The 13,747-nt window shown below is 36.1% G+C and overlaps 1 protein-coding gene and 1 long non-coding RNA gene across 2 annotated transcripts; one reads left to right on the top strand and one right to left on the bottom strand.

Annotated features, from left to right (window-relative positions):
* Positions 1-308: 308 nt before the first annotated feature.
* On the top strand, positions 309-1,060 carry LOC141358909 (uncharacterized). The gene is made up of 2 exons (XR_012365438.1): positions 309-576; positions 976-1,060. It is a non-coding gene; the product is annotated as an uncharacterized lncRNA (long non-coding RNA).
* A 5,895-nt stretch (positions 1,061-6,955) lies between these two features.
* LOC129439394 (uncharacterized) lies at positions 6,956-11,839 on the bottom strand. Its single transcript, XM_073860365.1, has 22 exons — positions 11,684-11,839; positions 11,493-11,596; positions 11,243-11,349; positions 10,946-11,098; positions 10,233-10,658; positions 10,050-10,119; positions 9,910-9,965; positions 9,697-9,760; positions 9,557-9,612; positions 9,336-9,405; positions 9,194-9,249; positions 8,976-9,045; positions 8,834-8,889; positions 8,593-8,680; positions 8,397-8,467; positions 8,072-8,297; positions 7,872-7,942; positions 7,721-7,771; positions 7,480-7,564; positions 7,309-7,401; positions 7,169-7,215; positions 6,956-7,058 (listed from the first exon to the last, which is right to left on the bottom strand). The coding sequence occupies exons 1-22, from the start codon at positions 11,760-11,762 to the stop codon at positions 6,956-6,958; spliced, it is 2,202 nt and encodes a 733-aa protein (XP_073716466.1). The 5' UTR covers positions 11,763-11,839.
* Positions 11,840-13,747: the final 1,908 nt, after the last annotated feature.

Below are 13,747 nucleotides of genomic sequence, written 5' to 3' on the forward strand. Positions count from 1 at the left end.
AATTTTCAATGAAATATCGATTCTTGAAAAGTAATCTATTTCTACTCCGTTCATTTCTTCCCCGAAAAAATGACACCGCCTTTTTCTGTTTTGTCCAATCATATAAGGTTTGAGAATTTAAAATGCCCAGGGAGAGCATCATTGGGTAAGCGAGCTGTCATTTAGCGTTCCTTAGGTGTTGACTGGATGAAGCCAAAATAAAGCCAGCCAATGCCTAGCCAACAAAGTTTTGATTGATGGGGATTGTAACCAATCATCATTTTAAACGATTACAAGGATTCAGTTTGATTGGTTTGTGTCGGTAAAATGTGCGTCTGCGCAGATCTGCCCAAACACACGTACGCTTGCGCAACCAAATGCTGTTATGCTAGCGGCTATGGCTAGTTATACAGAGCTTAAAGAAACGATAAGGTTTAGATATAAATATCTCCGTTTTGGATCGTCGATTGCAGATTACTTTTTTGTTTTGGAGAAGGTGATGAGGAGCACGAGCGAGGTGCAAAAAGACCAGACTCTATCAAAATAAAGACGCGTCACCAGAGATGCATTGAGCAGTGGAGCTGCTGCTCAGATACAGTAAGTTTGTTTTGTTATGTTCATCATGCATTTACAGTTTTTGTTTCATGTTAGCTGTTTTTGATTGTAAAATAAATGACACGAGATTTACATGTGTTCATTTTTCCATGACATGTTATGTAAATGCACATGTTTATAGTGATATGAATCTGATGGATAAAACATAAAAACTAAAAACAAGAAAATAAGATATGTGGGAGAAATATGAGTATTATCAGCAATGCTGAGCATTATAAGCATGAGTTATTTAGCAAACATAAGGCATTTGTAATTATAAATGTATATATGTTCATGTATATTACATCATAGTTTCTAATACAAATAGTTGTATGTCTCTAACTTTTGACTCAAACTAAAATCTTTTTTTCTGTGTGTGTTTTCTTCTCGTGATGTAAAAAGGGCTTCAGCTGACACAGATGAGGACTGCAATCTGGAGTCCATTCCTGAGCGACCACATTCAAAATAAACAAGTATTTTGTTATAATCGGCAAATGTTTTTTTCTGAAATAGTTTCTTCTACATGCTTTGGTGGGCAGAGTAACTTAGTTTTGAATCGATATGGGGCAAAAACGGGACATGCTGTGTGGGGCGCAGCACATGAGGGGGATGCAAATTAACTGTGCAAAGATCTTTAAACTTTTTTGAACTACTTTAACACAGTTATAAATAATGAAAAGTTTTCAAAAACATCATTTGTTAATTATTTTAACTTTCACACGAATCTGGTGTGGAAGTTGTCTGGTCTGGTTGATTTTTTTTTTGTGTGTGTGTGGGGGGGGGGTCGTTTTACCACAAAATTCTGTATGTAATATTGCAGGGGTCTTCAACTACTTTTCTTCAGGGGCCAGATTTTAAGATTTTATTTTATGACGCGGGCCAAACTTTTACCCCTATTTTTACTTTTGATATATTTTTTACTTTTACCATATATGTGTGTGTTGTTGTCATTTTTGTTACTTTTGTTATAGTATATTTGAAAAAAAAAACATGCATTTTCAAAAAAATTTGAAATTTGAAAGCCTTTTAATTACTGAAAACTCATATTTTCTTTATTAATATTTTAAAAACAATTGCAGTTTAACATGTAAGAGCCAAATGTTAATAGTAAAAGTGTAAGAGATCAACACTCCTAAACATATTTTGTTCATAACTGTTTACTTTCATTAATTGTTTCATGTCAAGTACCCACAACATATAGCCAGTCTTCCCCTAATGACTAAAATTGCACTACATGTTTTCTTTTTTAATATTTTATAGATATGCTAAACAGCCTTTCCATTGTACATTAAACAGATATAAATGTCGGGAGTTCGCCCCCTAGGGGCAGTCGTAAAGAAAATGTAGTTTAATCGTAAATCTGTCATAGGAGAGAACCTTTAATCTACGAATATATAGTTAATAATTTACTTACCAGTAATTAGAGTATTCGAGTGTTACTGATAAAGTAAAACAAACAATAATTAATAATTTCAACTTTGCACACAGTTTTGATTGGAACACACTGAAATACATCACTTCCGGTCGCCACGTCACATGCGGTGTAGTCGCATAAGTTTATTTTTTTTAATGCATCCAAAGCTCGAATTGGATCAAATAAGTACGCACCCGCAGATGGTTGGCACCCCACACAGCCCCTTTCTGTGTTGTCTTGTACAGTGGTAAGGTAAAAATAACCACGCTGAATTTAAATCAGACTATGGCCGTTTCTCAATAAGGCTGCAGCCTCCGGAGGTCGCATTTCCAGGCTGCATACATGAATGATTAAGTCTTATTTCAGAATTTTAACAATTATAAAGTTGACTATTTTTCTTAGTTAATCGTAAATTGTTGTAATATGCTTATGATTTGTGAATGTAATGCTCAGTTAACTTAATCTTGATGAAGTATGCAGTCTGCATATGCGACCTCCGGAGGCTGCAGCCTTCCGATTGAGAAAGAAACGGCCAAAGGTGAACAGCGGGCCGCCAGTTGACTAGCCCTGTAATATTGTTTTGATACTGTGTGGTATTACTGTCATATTTCTGCAAAATAAACCAGTACGTTAATGTAGATTTGTTTATTAAAGCTTTTCACTCAAAATCCCATACTTTTTGTTGGAGGTAATATTTGTACAAAAATAAAAATATCTTTATTATTATAATATTTTATTTTTTTCATGCGCGTCACAGTTATTACGTCACCGATACGCTCTTGATTCAATCCGGGTGAGGTTTGTTTTTTAAGCCTGATGCAAATGTGCAATTTTACCGATCTTATAAGATTGTGACAGTTTTTTTCTGAATTTGGATTATTGTCACTATTTTTGATAATATAATGAGTGATGTATAAATGAGTGTTAACTGTATCCATCTTTCACCAATGCACATTACTGCTGCTGTGAGGAGGAAGTGCCACATTAAATATATAATACATGTATGTGTGTGTATTTATATTATCCATAGTACACACACATATATGATGTAAAGAAAAACTTTTATTCTGCAAATGATTAGTTGTTATGCAGACCTGACCACTTTAAAGGAATGTTTAAGGTTTAACAAAAGCTTTATTGACAACATTCATGCCATAGTGCTGAGTAGTACCTGTATACCTACCTGTACAATGATTCTGTGGTAATAGATATAGATACTGTCAGAGGAGCTGACTAAAATTGAACTTCTAAATCTGAAAAGATTATTGTATGAAATCTGAATACTTTTAGTTTTTAGTACTCATAGGTTTTGGTGTATTGTAATTAGCACCAATCAATTTCAATTTTACAGAGACCACTTATTAGACTTTTAAGAAGTTTGATGGGATAAAAAAATGATAACAGACTTTAAACTCAGTAAAAGCTTTTAATTCAATTTAATTTAAAAAATGTAATTGCATTTGTAATGCAAACCTTTTTTGCAACAATTCAATAGAGAAAGAGCAAAAAATCCACACTGTTATCAAATAAGTTGTTTGGCAAATGGTTATTTTAGTAAAGATCACACATAACGATTTTATTCTTTAATAATCAATTAGTGAAATATAATTGTAATAAATAATTTAATAACCACCCCAAGATGCCAACCCTCTATAAACCCTCAAACACCCTCTCCCCCCATTAAATCTCACTCCAAGATAAACTCAAACGTTGTCAGCCCTGTGATATTAGCAGGTTCAGATGTGTTTGATTGGGGTTGAGACTGATTTCTGCCCTCCAGGAACAGAAATGGGAGACCTATGGTTTTTTAAAGCAACTGCAAACTTTACAGTCCTTACAGATTTTCAATAATTTTGTGTAATGCTTTTTCAGTGCACTACACTAATAATAATTCATTTGCATTGAACAATCTGCTGTGACAGAAGTGGAGAATGGAAATGTTACATTAGTGCCCATAGTAACATAATATGTCATTAATCATTTAATCATTTGGCTCAAAAAATGATAGCTCAGGAAAGTAGCTGCAAAAGGCCCATTTTAAAGAAAAAGACCAACTATAGATCAAATGTACAGAGGACAAGTATAGGTTAAAGTTTCTGGCTCAATATTGACAATGTATTTACACACACATTTATTATAAATTAAGATCTCATATTATCTAATAAGTAAAAGAGAGCGATGAGTTTGTTTTGAATTGATGTGTAAATGTACTTTATTGTAACATTCAGTAACTGATTGAATTGCATGTAACTTGTGTTTAATTTATGCATCCACTGATATTTGGAGATATATTAATAATAAACATATGTATGTGTATAGTATTCAGTCCAATCACAAACAACAATCCATTTTATTAAAAAATATTTTATTTTCAAAAAGAAAACAGACAGAGATAGACAGCAATTGATATTTGCATCTGTAAATGTAATAAAAGTGCTTAAACATTATAATATAGCACTGCTGAACGCTCATCATAAGTGCACGCATGCGCAGACGTCCTCTGAAGATAAATATCATTAACTAAAAAAAACCCTGAAACAGAGTAACAGCGAAGTTGTGTGTGTGTGTGTGTGTGTTTGTTTAAAGCTGGATTCATGAATTAATCATTGATATGAACATGTAGTGAATCATAAGTTATCAAGAGAGAGATAGTGAGATAATGTTTTGTGTGTGTTGCTTGCTCTTGACTCACTCCTCCCGCGGTTCATCTCCAGAGTTAAAGCTGATCTCTCTTTTATAAATCTGATCAAACTAAAGACTCTTCAGGATGAAATATTACTCTATAAATACTCAAGAATAACATGAGATGAACAGAAACACTGTGTGTTCAATAAATCTCAGTTCATTCAGAGCATCACTGGATGTTTATCATTGAAATGACTTATAATAATAAAACAGTGACTTTATAAAGTAACATTTGTAATAAAATGACTTACCTCTGAAACAGATGAATAAAATGTTGTGTTGATTTATAGATCACCTCCTTTATGTGGCCATCAAGATCCCTGAATGCAGTGTGATAAAGAAAACAATGTGAATCATGTGCTATATACAAACATTAACAGTCAACAGCTCATATACAGATCTCTCTTACAGATGTTTTCACCTTTAAATATTAAATAAAAGATGATTTACTGTGTTTATTCAAAACAAACTCTTCAGAAATGATTTATGTTTTCATTAGTCGTCCACGTCATAACCAATAAACTTCAATGTTTTCTTATGATAATAAAAATAAGTGTTATGTTTTATAAGTTATTGCTGCAGTCAGAAATCTCTGATATATTATACGTCAAGCTGTAGAGAGACGTTTGAAAACCTTTTTGATCTTTTAACCTCGTAATCAGATTGTTAGAAGATGTAAAGACCTTGTATTGATTTTAAGTTAGTTAACTGTTTGAACTCATCTGTGATCTGTCTGTTTAGTGTTACTAAAGGAGTTAAAGGAGAACAGAGAAACTTTAGACTAAGTTAACTTTCTCTCTCAGTGATTTCAACCTAACTTGGTTCTTTGTCTTATTAGGTTTACAGTAAGTTTGGTTGTAAGTGCTTTCTAGTGGATGATGGAAATGTTGGTAAAACCTGATCATGATTTTTGCTCTTTTCATTTGATGCGGCTGATAATCGCATTACATTTAAGTTTGACACAATAAATGAACATAATGAATGCGTCACAAACAATCTTTCTCATTTTTGTTTTCTCCACTACTCTACTCTGTTTAATATCAAAATATTTTTATTTATTTTCTGCTCTGGGTTTGAGGAGGTGAAGTTGGGTCTCTTCTTCTTCTTCTCTTTTTTTTTTAAAGTAACCCATCAAGTCTGGGTCTCTTGGCGTCTGATACCATGCCTTCAGATGCTTCCTGCAAATAAAACAAACAGAGATTTAAGACATCAAATAACTTTTTTAATTGAATTTGTTTTGTTCAGGGCTCTGGTATAAATCTACCTGTGAAGTGGATGGAGCGGGACGCTTAACAGCACGACGTTTAGGAAGAGATGCGGGAGGATACACTTGCCGGATTGGCCGACTGTTATTAGTTGAAGGTCTATAAACATATAAAAGCACTGTGAGAATTCAAACATTCAAGCGCTAAAATATCTCAAATAAAAAACTAAATGTAATATAAAAAAGGTTAAGGCTGAAATAAAGACTTACTGAGACACTGAAGAACAGTCGGCCACGGCAGGGTCTGCTTTATTTTGCTGTAAATAAAACAATCAAAGATTTAATAAATGAAATGAAATTCTCAATGAAATTGTCACTAATAACGTTTAGGTCTTTGGTTAAATCTACCTGAGCGGATGATGGCGTCTGGGCCGGAGAAGGCGTGACACAAGCCGACAGCCTGTTAAGTTTGGCCCTCTTTGGCTTCGGCTCCATCTTATCCTGAAGATTAAATACACGTATATTAAAACAAAATAAAATGAACATTAAGTTCTGTTAAAGCCTTCGCTTTAAATCTACCTGTGAAGACGGAGCCGGACGCCAAAGACGGCGACGAGAGGCGGGAGGAGGTATATGTCTCTGAAGAGGTGAAGGTCTATAAACACATATAAAAGTACTGTGAGAATTCAAACATTCAAGCGCTAAAACATCTCAAATAAAAAACTAAATGTAGTTTAACAAAGATTAATGCTGAAATAAAGACTTACTGAGGCACAGAAGAGCACTCGACCTCCCCAGCGTCTGCTTTATTTTGCTGTAAATAAAACAATCAAAGATTTAATAAATTAAATTAAATTCTCAATGAAATTGTCACTTAATAACATTTAGGTCTAAACGGTTAAATTTACCTGAGAGGATGATGGTGTCTGGGCCGGAGGAGGCGTGACCTCAGCCGACAGCCCATTTAGCCTCTTTCTCTTCGGCGTCGGCTCCATCTCATCCGGATCATCCTGAAAATTAAATACACGTATATTAAAACAAATTAAAATGATCATTGAGTTCTGCTAAAGACTTCAGTTTTAATCTACCTGTGAAGACGCCGGACGCTTAGGAGCACGACGCTTTGTAGGAGAGGCGGGAGGAGACACTTGCCGGATTGGCCGACTGTTATTAGTTGAAGGTCTATAAACATATAAAAGTACTGTGAGAATTCAAACATTCAAGCACTAAAACATCTCAAATAAAAAACTTAATGTAATATAAAAAAGGTTAAGGCTGAAATAAAGACTTACTGAGAAACTGAAGAACAGTCGGCCACGGCAGTGTCTGCTTTATTTTGCTGTAAATAAAACAATCAAAGATTTAATAAATGAAATGAAATTCTCAATGAAATTGTCACAAATAACATTTAGGTCTAAACGGTTAAATCTACCTGAGCGGATGATGGCGTCTGGGCCGGAGGCGGCGTGACCTCAGCCGACAGCCTATTCCGACTGTCCGTCTTTGGCGTCGGCTTCATCTCATCCTGAAGATTAAATACACGTATATTAAAACAAATTAAAATGAATATTGAGTTCTACTGAAGGCTTCGGTTTAAATCTACCTGTGACGGAGGAGGCGGACGCTTAAAAGCGCGACACTGTGGAGGTGAGGCGGGAGGAGGCGCTTTTCTGTGAGGAGGTGAAAGTCTACACATACAAATAAAGATACTGTAAGAACTGTTTCTGATAACATTTAACTTTACTGTAAAAAATAAAGTATGTAATATATAAGCATTAATCATTTTAATATAAGTAATACTAGACTGGTTACAGATGAATGTAGAGAGATTTTGATAAACTTACTGGGCCTGAGGTGGCGTGACCTCCGCCAACAGCCCGTGAGGAGATGAATGTCTATAAATACATATAAATATATTGTTAAGAACTGTTTCTGTAAACATTTGTGCAAATAAAAAATGTAAAGTCTAAAACAGACAGACTATGATAAACTTACTGAGCTTTAATATCAGTTTCCGTGAGACAGAGTCTGGCCATTATTGACGTCAGCTCCATCTCATTACTTTGCTGTAATTTTAGATTTAAAACACATTTATTAAAACAAATTTACCAGAATTAACAGAAGTTCTGCTAAAGACTAATTTACATGAAACTACTTTATCATTAAAATTGGCACAAAAAATTGGCACAATCTACCTGAGAGGATGAAGACGTCTGGGGCTGAGGAGGCGTTTGGGGCTGAGGAGGCGTCTGGGGCTGAGGAGGCGTTTGGGGCTGAGGAGGCGTTTGGGGCTGAGGAGGCGTCTGGGGCTGAGGAGGCGTTTGGGGCTGAGGAGGCGTCTGGGGCTGAGGAGGCGTTTGGGGCTGAGGAGGCGTCTGCGGAGACGCAACCGGAGCGGTTGACCCAACCGGAGGTGAAGGTCTAAAACACATTTAAAAATAATGTTAAGAACTGTTTCTGTAAACATTTGTGCAAATAAAAAATGTAAAGTCTAAAACAGACAGACTATGATAAACTTACTGAGCTTTAATATCAGTTTCCGTGAGACAGAGTCTGGCCATTATTGATGTCAGCTCCATCTCATTACTTTGCTGTAATTTTAGATTTAAAACACATTTATTAAAACAAATTAAAATTAACAGAAGTTCTGCTAAAGACTTATTTACATGAAACTACTTTATCATTAAAATTGGCACAAAAAATTGGCACAATCTACCTGATAGGATGAAGACGGCTGGGGCTGAGGAGGCGTTTGGGGCTGAGGCGGCGCAACTGGAGCGGTTGAGCCATCTGGAGGTGAAGGTCTAAAAACACATTTATATATATATTGTTAAGAACTGTTTCTGCAAATATTTAAACAATAAAATATTAAGTTTACTGTTAAAGATTTAAAAACACAGCTAAATGTAATACTAGACTGGTTAAAAATGAATTTAGAGAGAATTTAATAAACTTACGGAGATGGTAAACTAGTCTCCACCTCCATGTCCTCCGCCTTGTCTGCACCAGTTTGCTGTAAGTAAAACAATTAGAGATTTAAAACATTTACATGAAAGTACTTTATCATTAAAATTAACACTAATAATGTTCACAAACTACCTGAGAGGATGGAGGCGTCTGGGGCTGGGGAGGCGCAACCGGAGCGGTTGACCCATCTCGAGGTGGAGGTCTAAAAACATTTAAATATATTGTTAAGAACTGTTTCTGCAAACATTTCAGCAATAAAATATTAAGTTTACTGTAAAAGATTTAAAAAACAGTTAAAGGTAATACTAGACTGGTTACAGATGAATTTAGAGAGACTTTGATAAACTTACGGAGATATTAAACTTGTCTCCACCTCCATGTCCTCCACCTCGTCTGCTTTATGCTGCTGTAAGTAAAACAATAAGAAATTTAAAACATTTACATGAAACTACTTCTACATTAAAATTGCCACTAATAATGTTCACAATCTACCTGAGAGGATGGAGGCGTCTGTAGCTGAGGCGGCGCAACCGGAGGGGTTGACCCATCTGGAGATGAAGGTCTAAAAATACATTTAAATATATTGTTAAGAACTGTTTCTGCAAAAATTTAAACAATAAAATATTAAGTTTACTGAAGAAGATTAAAAAACACAGCTAAAGGTAATACTAGACTGGTTAAAGATGAATTTATAGAGACTTTGATAAACTTACGGAGATGAATAACTAGTCTCCACCTCCATGTGCTCCACCTCGTCAGCTTTATTTAGCTGTAAGTAAAACAATCAGATTTAAAACATTTACATGAAACTATTTTATCATTTATATTAACACTAATAATGTTTACAATCTACCTGAGAGGATGGAGGCGTCTGCGGCGGCCCAACCGGAGCGGTTGAGCCATCTGGAGGTGAAGGTCTAAAAACACATTTAAATATATTGTTAAGAACTGTTTCTGCAAACATTTAAAAAAAAATATTAAGTTTACTGAAGAAGATTAAAAAACACAGCTAAAGGTAATACTAGACTGGTTAAAGATGAAGTTATAGAGACTTTGATAAACTTACGGAGATGGTAAACTAGTCTCCACCTCCATGTTCTCCACCTCGTCAGCTTTATTTTGCTGTAAGTAAAACAATCAGAAATAAAACATTTACATGAAACTACTTTTTCATTATTATTAACACCAATTATGTTCACAATCTACCTGAGAGGATGGAGGCGTCTGCGGCTGAGGCGTCTCAACCGGAGCAGTCGACCCATCCGGAGGTGAAGATCTAAAACATATTTAAATATATTGTTAAGAACTGTTTCTGCAAACATTTACCGGCAGCTACTTGTAATATTATGATAGTAGCAGATAAAAATTGACACAATTTGTTTAACTTACTGAGACACACTAGAGGAGGGTAGAACCCCTGCTGGAGGGTCAGCAGGAGCAGGTGCAGGAGGAGGAGAGGGAAGGATCACTGCTGGAGGGTCAGCAGGAGCAGGTGCAGGAGGAGGAGAGGGAAGGATCACTGCTGGAGGGTCAGCAGGAGCAGGTGCAGGAGGAGGAGAGGGAAGGATCACTGCTGGAGGGTCAGCAGGAGCAGGTGCAGGAGGAGGAGAGGGAAGGATCACTGCTGGAGGGTCAGCAGGAGCAGGTGCAGGAGGAGGAGAGGGAAGGATCACTGCTGGAGGGTCAGCAGGAGCAGGGGCAGCAGCAGGTACAACCTCATCAGATTCATCCTCTGAAGAGAGGTCTGAATCATAAAGATCCTCGAGGACCCATGAAGAAAGTTGGCACTTCATGCCTACAAAAATCATGGGATACCTAGGAACGCATAGGAAAAACTGTGAGTACCGTTTCTGCAATGATTTTAGTGCTTAAGCAATTGCTGTTTATTTTTGCATACAGACAAAACTAACATATTGTAACTAAACCTATTAGAAATGGAAGAATACATTTGTCCAAACTGAATACATTAATAAGATTCTCTTTAAGCGCAGCATCAATCTAAATTGTATGACTTCTAATGTTCTGATTCGCTTTTGTTATCATCATTGTTTGCCAACTGAAAAACATTCTTGACAGATGTGGCAGGAGAAAGATCTTCATACCTCTTTATGAACCTGTAAAGGTGAATCAATTTCTGGGGCGAACTCTCTTCTCTACGCAGGCGGAGCATCTCCCGGTCCAAAGTCTTCCTCACGAGACTACATGCCTCCTCAGAGGTCAGGGCAAAGTCCACCAATGCTCGCCCTACCTTAAATCTGCATGGGAGAAAAATTATCATTGTAAACTATCTCGGCTCTCTAACAATTAATTAGGCATCTGATCAGCGTGACTTAATCGCTGGATGTCAAAACACAAAAATGTTACTGCAACAAAACAACTGAAGATCTGTGAGTCCTTACCGGAATTCTGCAGAAACATAACCACATCCGGAGAAACGGACCACATCAAAGACTAAAATCTCCGCCCTCGCCTTGAGATCTTTAGTCTCGTGGTCCTTGATGTTCTCCTAGAAATCACATCATCAGGTTATGTGTTAGTTACTGTTTAACACTCTGGCTGGTATTGAAATGTGATGTTTTACTTTAGTGATTACGTTAATTCCTCTCTATAAAAACTCTCTGAAAATGAGACAAACAGACAGAATCTCACCTGATGTGGGCCGCCTGCACTTGTGGATGGTGGTGTGGTGGTCTCCTTACGAGATGCACTGAAGTCCACCGTGTACCAGAGGTCTTTCCACTCTGGAAAACCTTCTGAGAATGAAGCAAAGAGGTTAAATGAAAAAACTTGATGACAACAAAATAATTTTCACAAATATACTAAATCAAGTGTGTCCACACCTTTCACGGGGGCCGGTGGCTTCATTTCCTCTCTGGAGACCACCTCACCGATCCACGGCAGAGACAGCACTGGTTCCATGCTGAGGGGCTCAACCTCACTCCAGTCATCAACAACAGAGGAACTCCTGATCCGACAAATATATCAAAACAATAAGTCCGGTTAGACACATGAGTACAGACATCTATAACAAAGAGTTTGTATGCTGTGTAAGTCTTATGTTACCCTTCAGTAAGAGAGCCGGTGACAGAGCCTGAACCAGACACTGGAGAAAGCACATGATCAGGAGAAGACTCTGACGCCTCCTCCTCAGTGTCTTCAACCTTGACCATGGCCTTCTCCTCTGGACCTGTAAGAGAAAAGAACAGATAAGAATTAAGGATTCAAGGATCATCCATTAATCCAGCATATCATCCAAGATTGTCAATCTGAGATTCAGTGTCATATGGTGGTGAAGGACAGCAAAACACTTCAAAACTTCAAATAATTATTAAAAAAAGTGAATTAACTGAAAAAAACAAAACGATCAGTATTCATAAGGGAATATTATTAATCATTAAAAAGTCCTTTTGCTAACAGTGTCTCTCTCTCACACATTTCACTCAGTGTTTTTTGTTTGTACATCAGTCACAGATATTGTTGGACTATTACAGAGGTGAATATGTATGAACTTACAGGCTTCCTCTGCTGTAGACAACGGCCTCACCGAAACCTCAGCATCCACTGTGTTTCCCTCATGCGGACTGCCCGGTTCACTGAGCGCCTCCTCCTGTGACACAGGGACGGAGGGCTCAGTGAATTCAGGAGCAGATAGAGGTCTGCTGATTGCAACAACGGGCCGATTCTCCTTAACAAACAGGAGAGTCGACCCGTTATTCAAAGCAGCAGAAAGCTCTTCCGCTGAAGGGAATCGTCGTGATCCTCTGTCAATAACAAAGACGGGAAACATGACGAACAAAACACACAAAGACAAACAAACAACCAGGAAAAACACAGAAAATCGCCTTGGACTTGTGAACAAGAACCAAAACACGCCGAACTGAAAACCCACGAAACAATGAAGCGCGCGCTGTCTTTTATAGCCTCTGAAACTTGACGTAATAATCACTGCATTACAGCGTCACCGTACGAACATTAAAAATTGTTAACTGTAGTTAAACCATGGAAACCATAAACACAAACACACACACATATATATCATTTTTTATAATTGCTTTATGAATATCGGGAATTGTCTATCTTTTCTATATCAGATAAAAAGTCTTCAACAATAAAATTCTCTTCAGTCCAATAGTAAACACGGATATTAAAAGAATTAATATTTTTCATAAAGCGCCCTTTAGATATTTTGTTATAACATTTGAAAAGTAAATGATCACATCTTTTTAAATATTATCGTATTAATAATTTAATATTTACACGCCCTTTCAGTATTATTTGCTATTTGTGTTGACTTCAATAAATAAATCGCCATATATTTTGTTCGCAAAAAGGAATGTTTAATATTGTGCTTGGTTTTAACATTAAATAAAATTTGGATTCTTATGCCTTTAAATGTAACATATTTTAAGGCGGCAAATGTCCGTCTATGAATAGATTCGCGCATTTCATTCATTCAAACCGATTCAAACACACATTAACATTTGTTTTTATTATAGACAAATCAGTTTACAAACTTTAAAGTTTAAAGTGTTTCGAAATTAGTTAAGGTAGCAAACACACAGAGAAATATTGAAAGATTTAAACGGATATTGTACATTTTAGTCTGAGCTTTTAAAAAGAATAATTAAAATTTAGGCAAAACTGTCACCAGCATGCATTTAAATAACTGTATAAATGTTGTAAATGACATACGTGTAACAATATGTACATTACACCTCATTTAATGCTTGTTTATTATGACTTTCGATTTAAAACTTTACACAAATTAACATTTAAAAAATATATATTTTGTGTACATTTGTACTTACATTTTAAAAAAGCATTAAAATACACTTATACATATTTCAAGCTCTACAACCCGCAATTAATATAAGTAAACAATATAAAATATAATTACATTAAAA

The sequence above is a fragment of the Misgurnus anguillicaudatus genome, chromosome 22, assembly GCF_027580225.2.
Source record: "Misgurnus anguillicaudatus chromosome 22, ASM2758022v2, whole genome shotgun sequence".
In the NCBI taxonomy this organism is placed as follows: Eukaryota; Metazoa; Chordata; class Actinopteri; order Cypriniformes; family Cobitidae; genus Misgurnus; species Misgurnus anguillicaudatus.

Coding starts and splice junctions, on each gene's coding strand:
- LOC129439394 (XM_073860365.1), bottom strand. CDS start 11,762: ATGGAACCAGTGCTGTCTCTGCCGTGGATCGGTGAGGTGGTCTCCAGA. Junction 8,468..8,592: donor AGCCGTCTTCATCCTATCAG/GTAGATTGTGCC, acceptor CTAAAATTACAG/CAAAGTAATGAGATGGAGCT. Junction 7,565..7,720: donor GTCACGCCACCTCAGGCCCA/GTAAGTTTATCA, acceptor TTGTATGTGTAG/ACTTTCACCTCCTCACAGAA.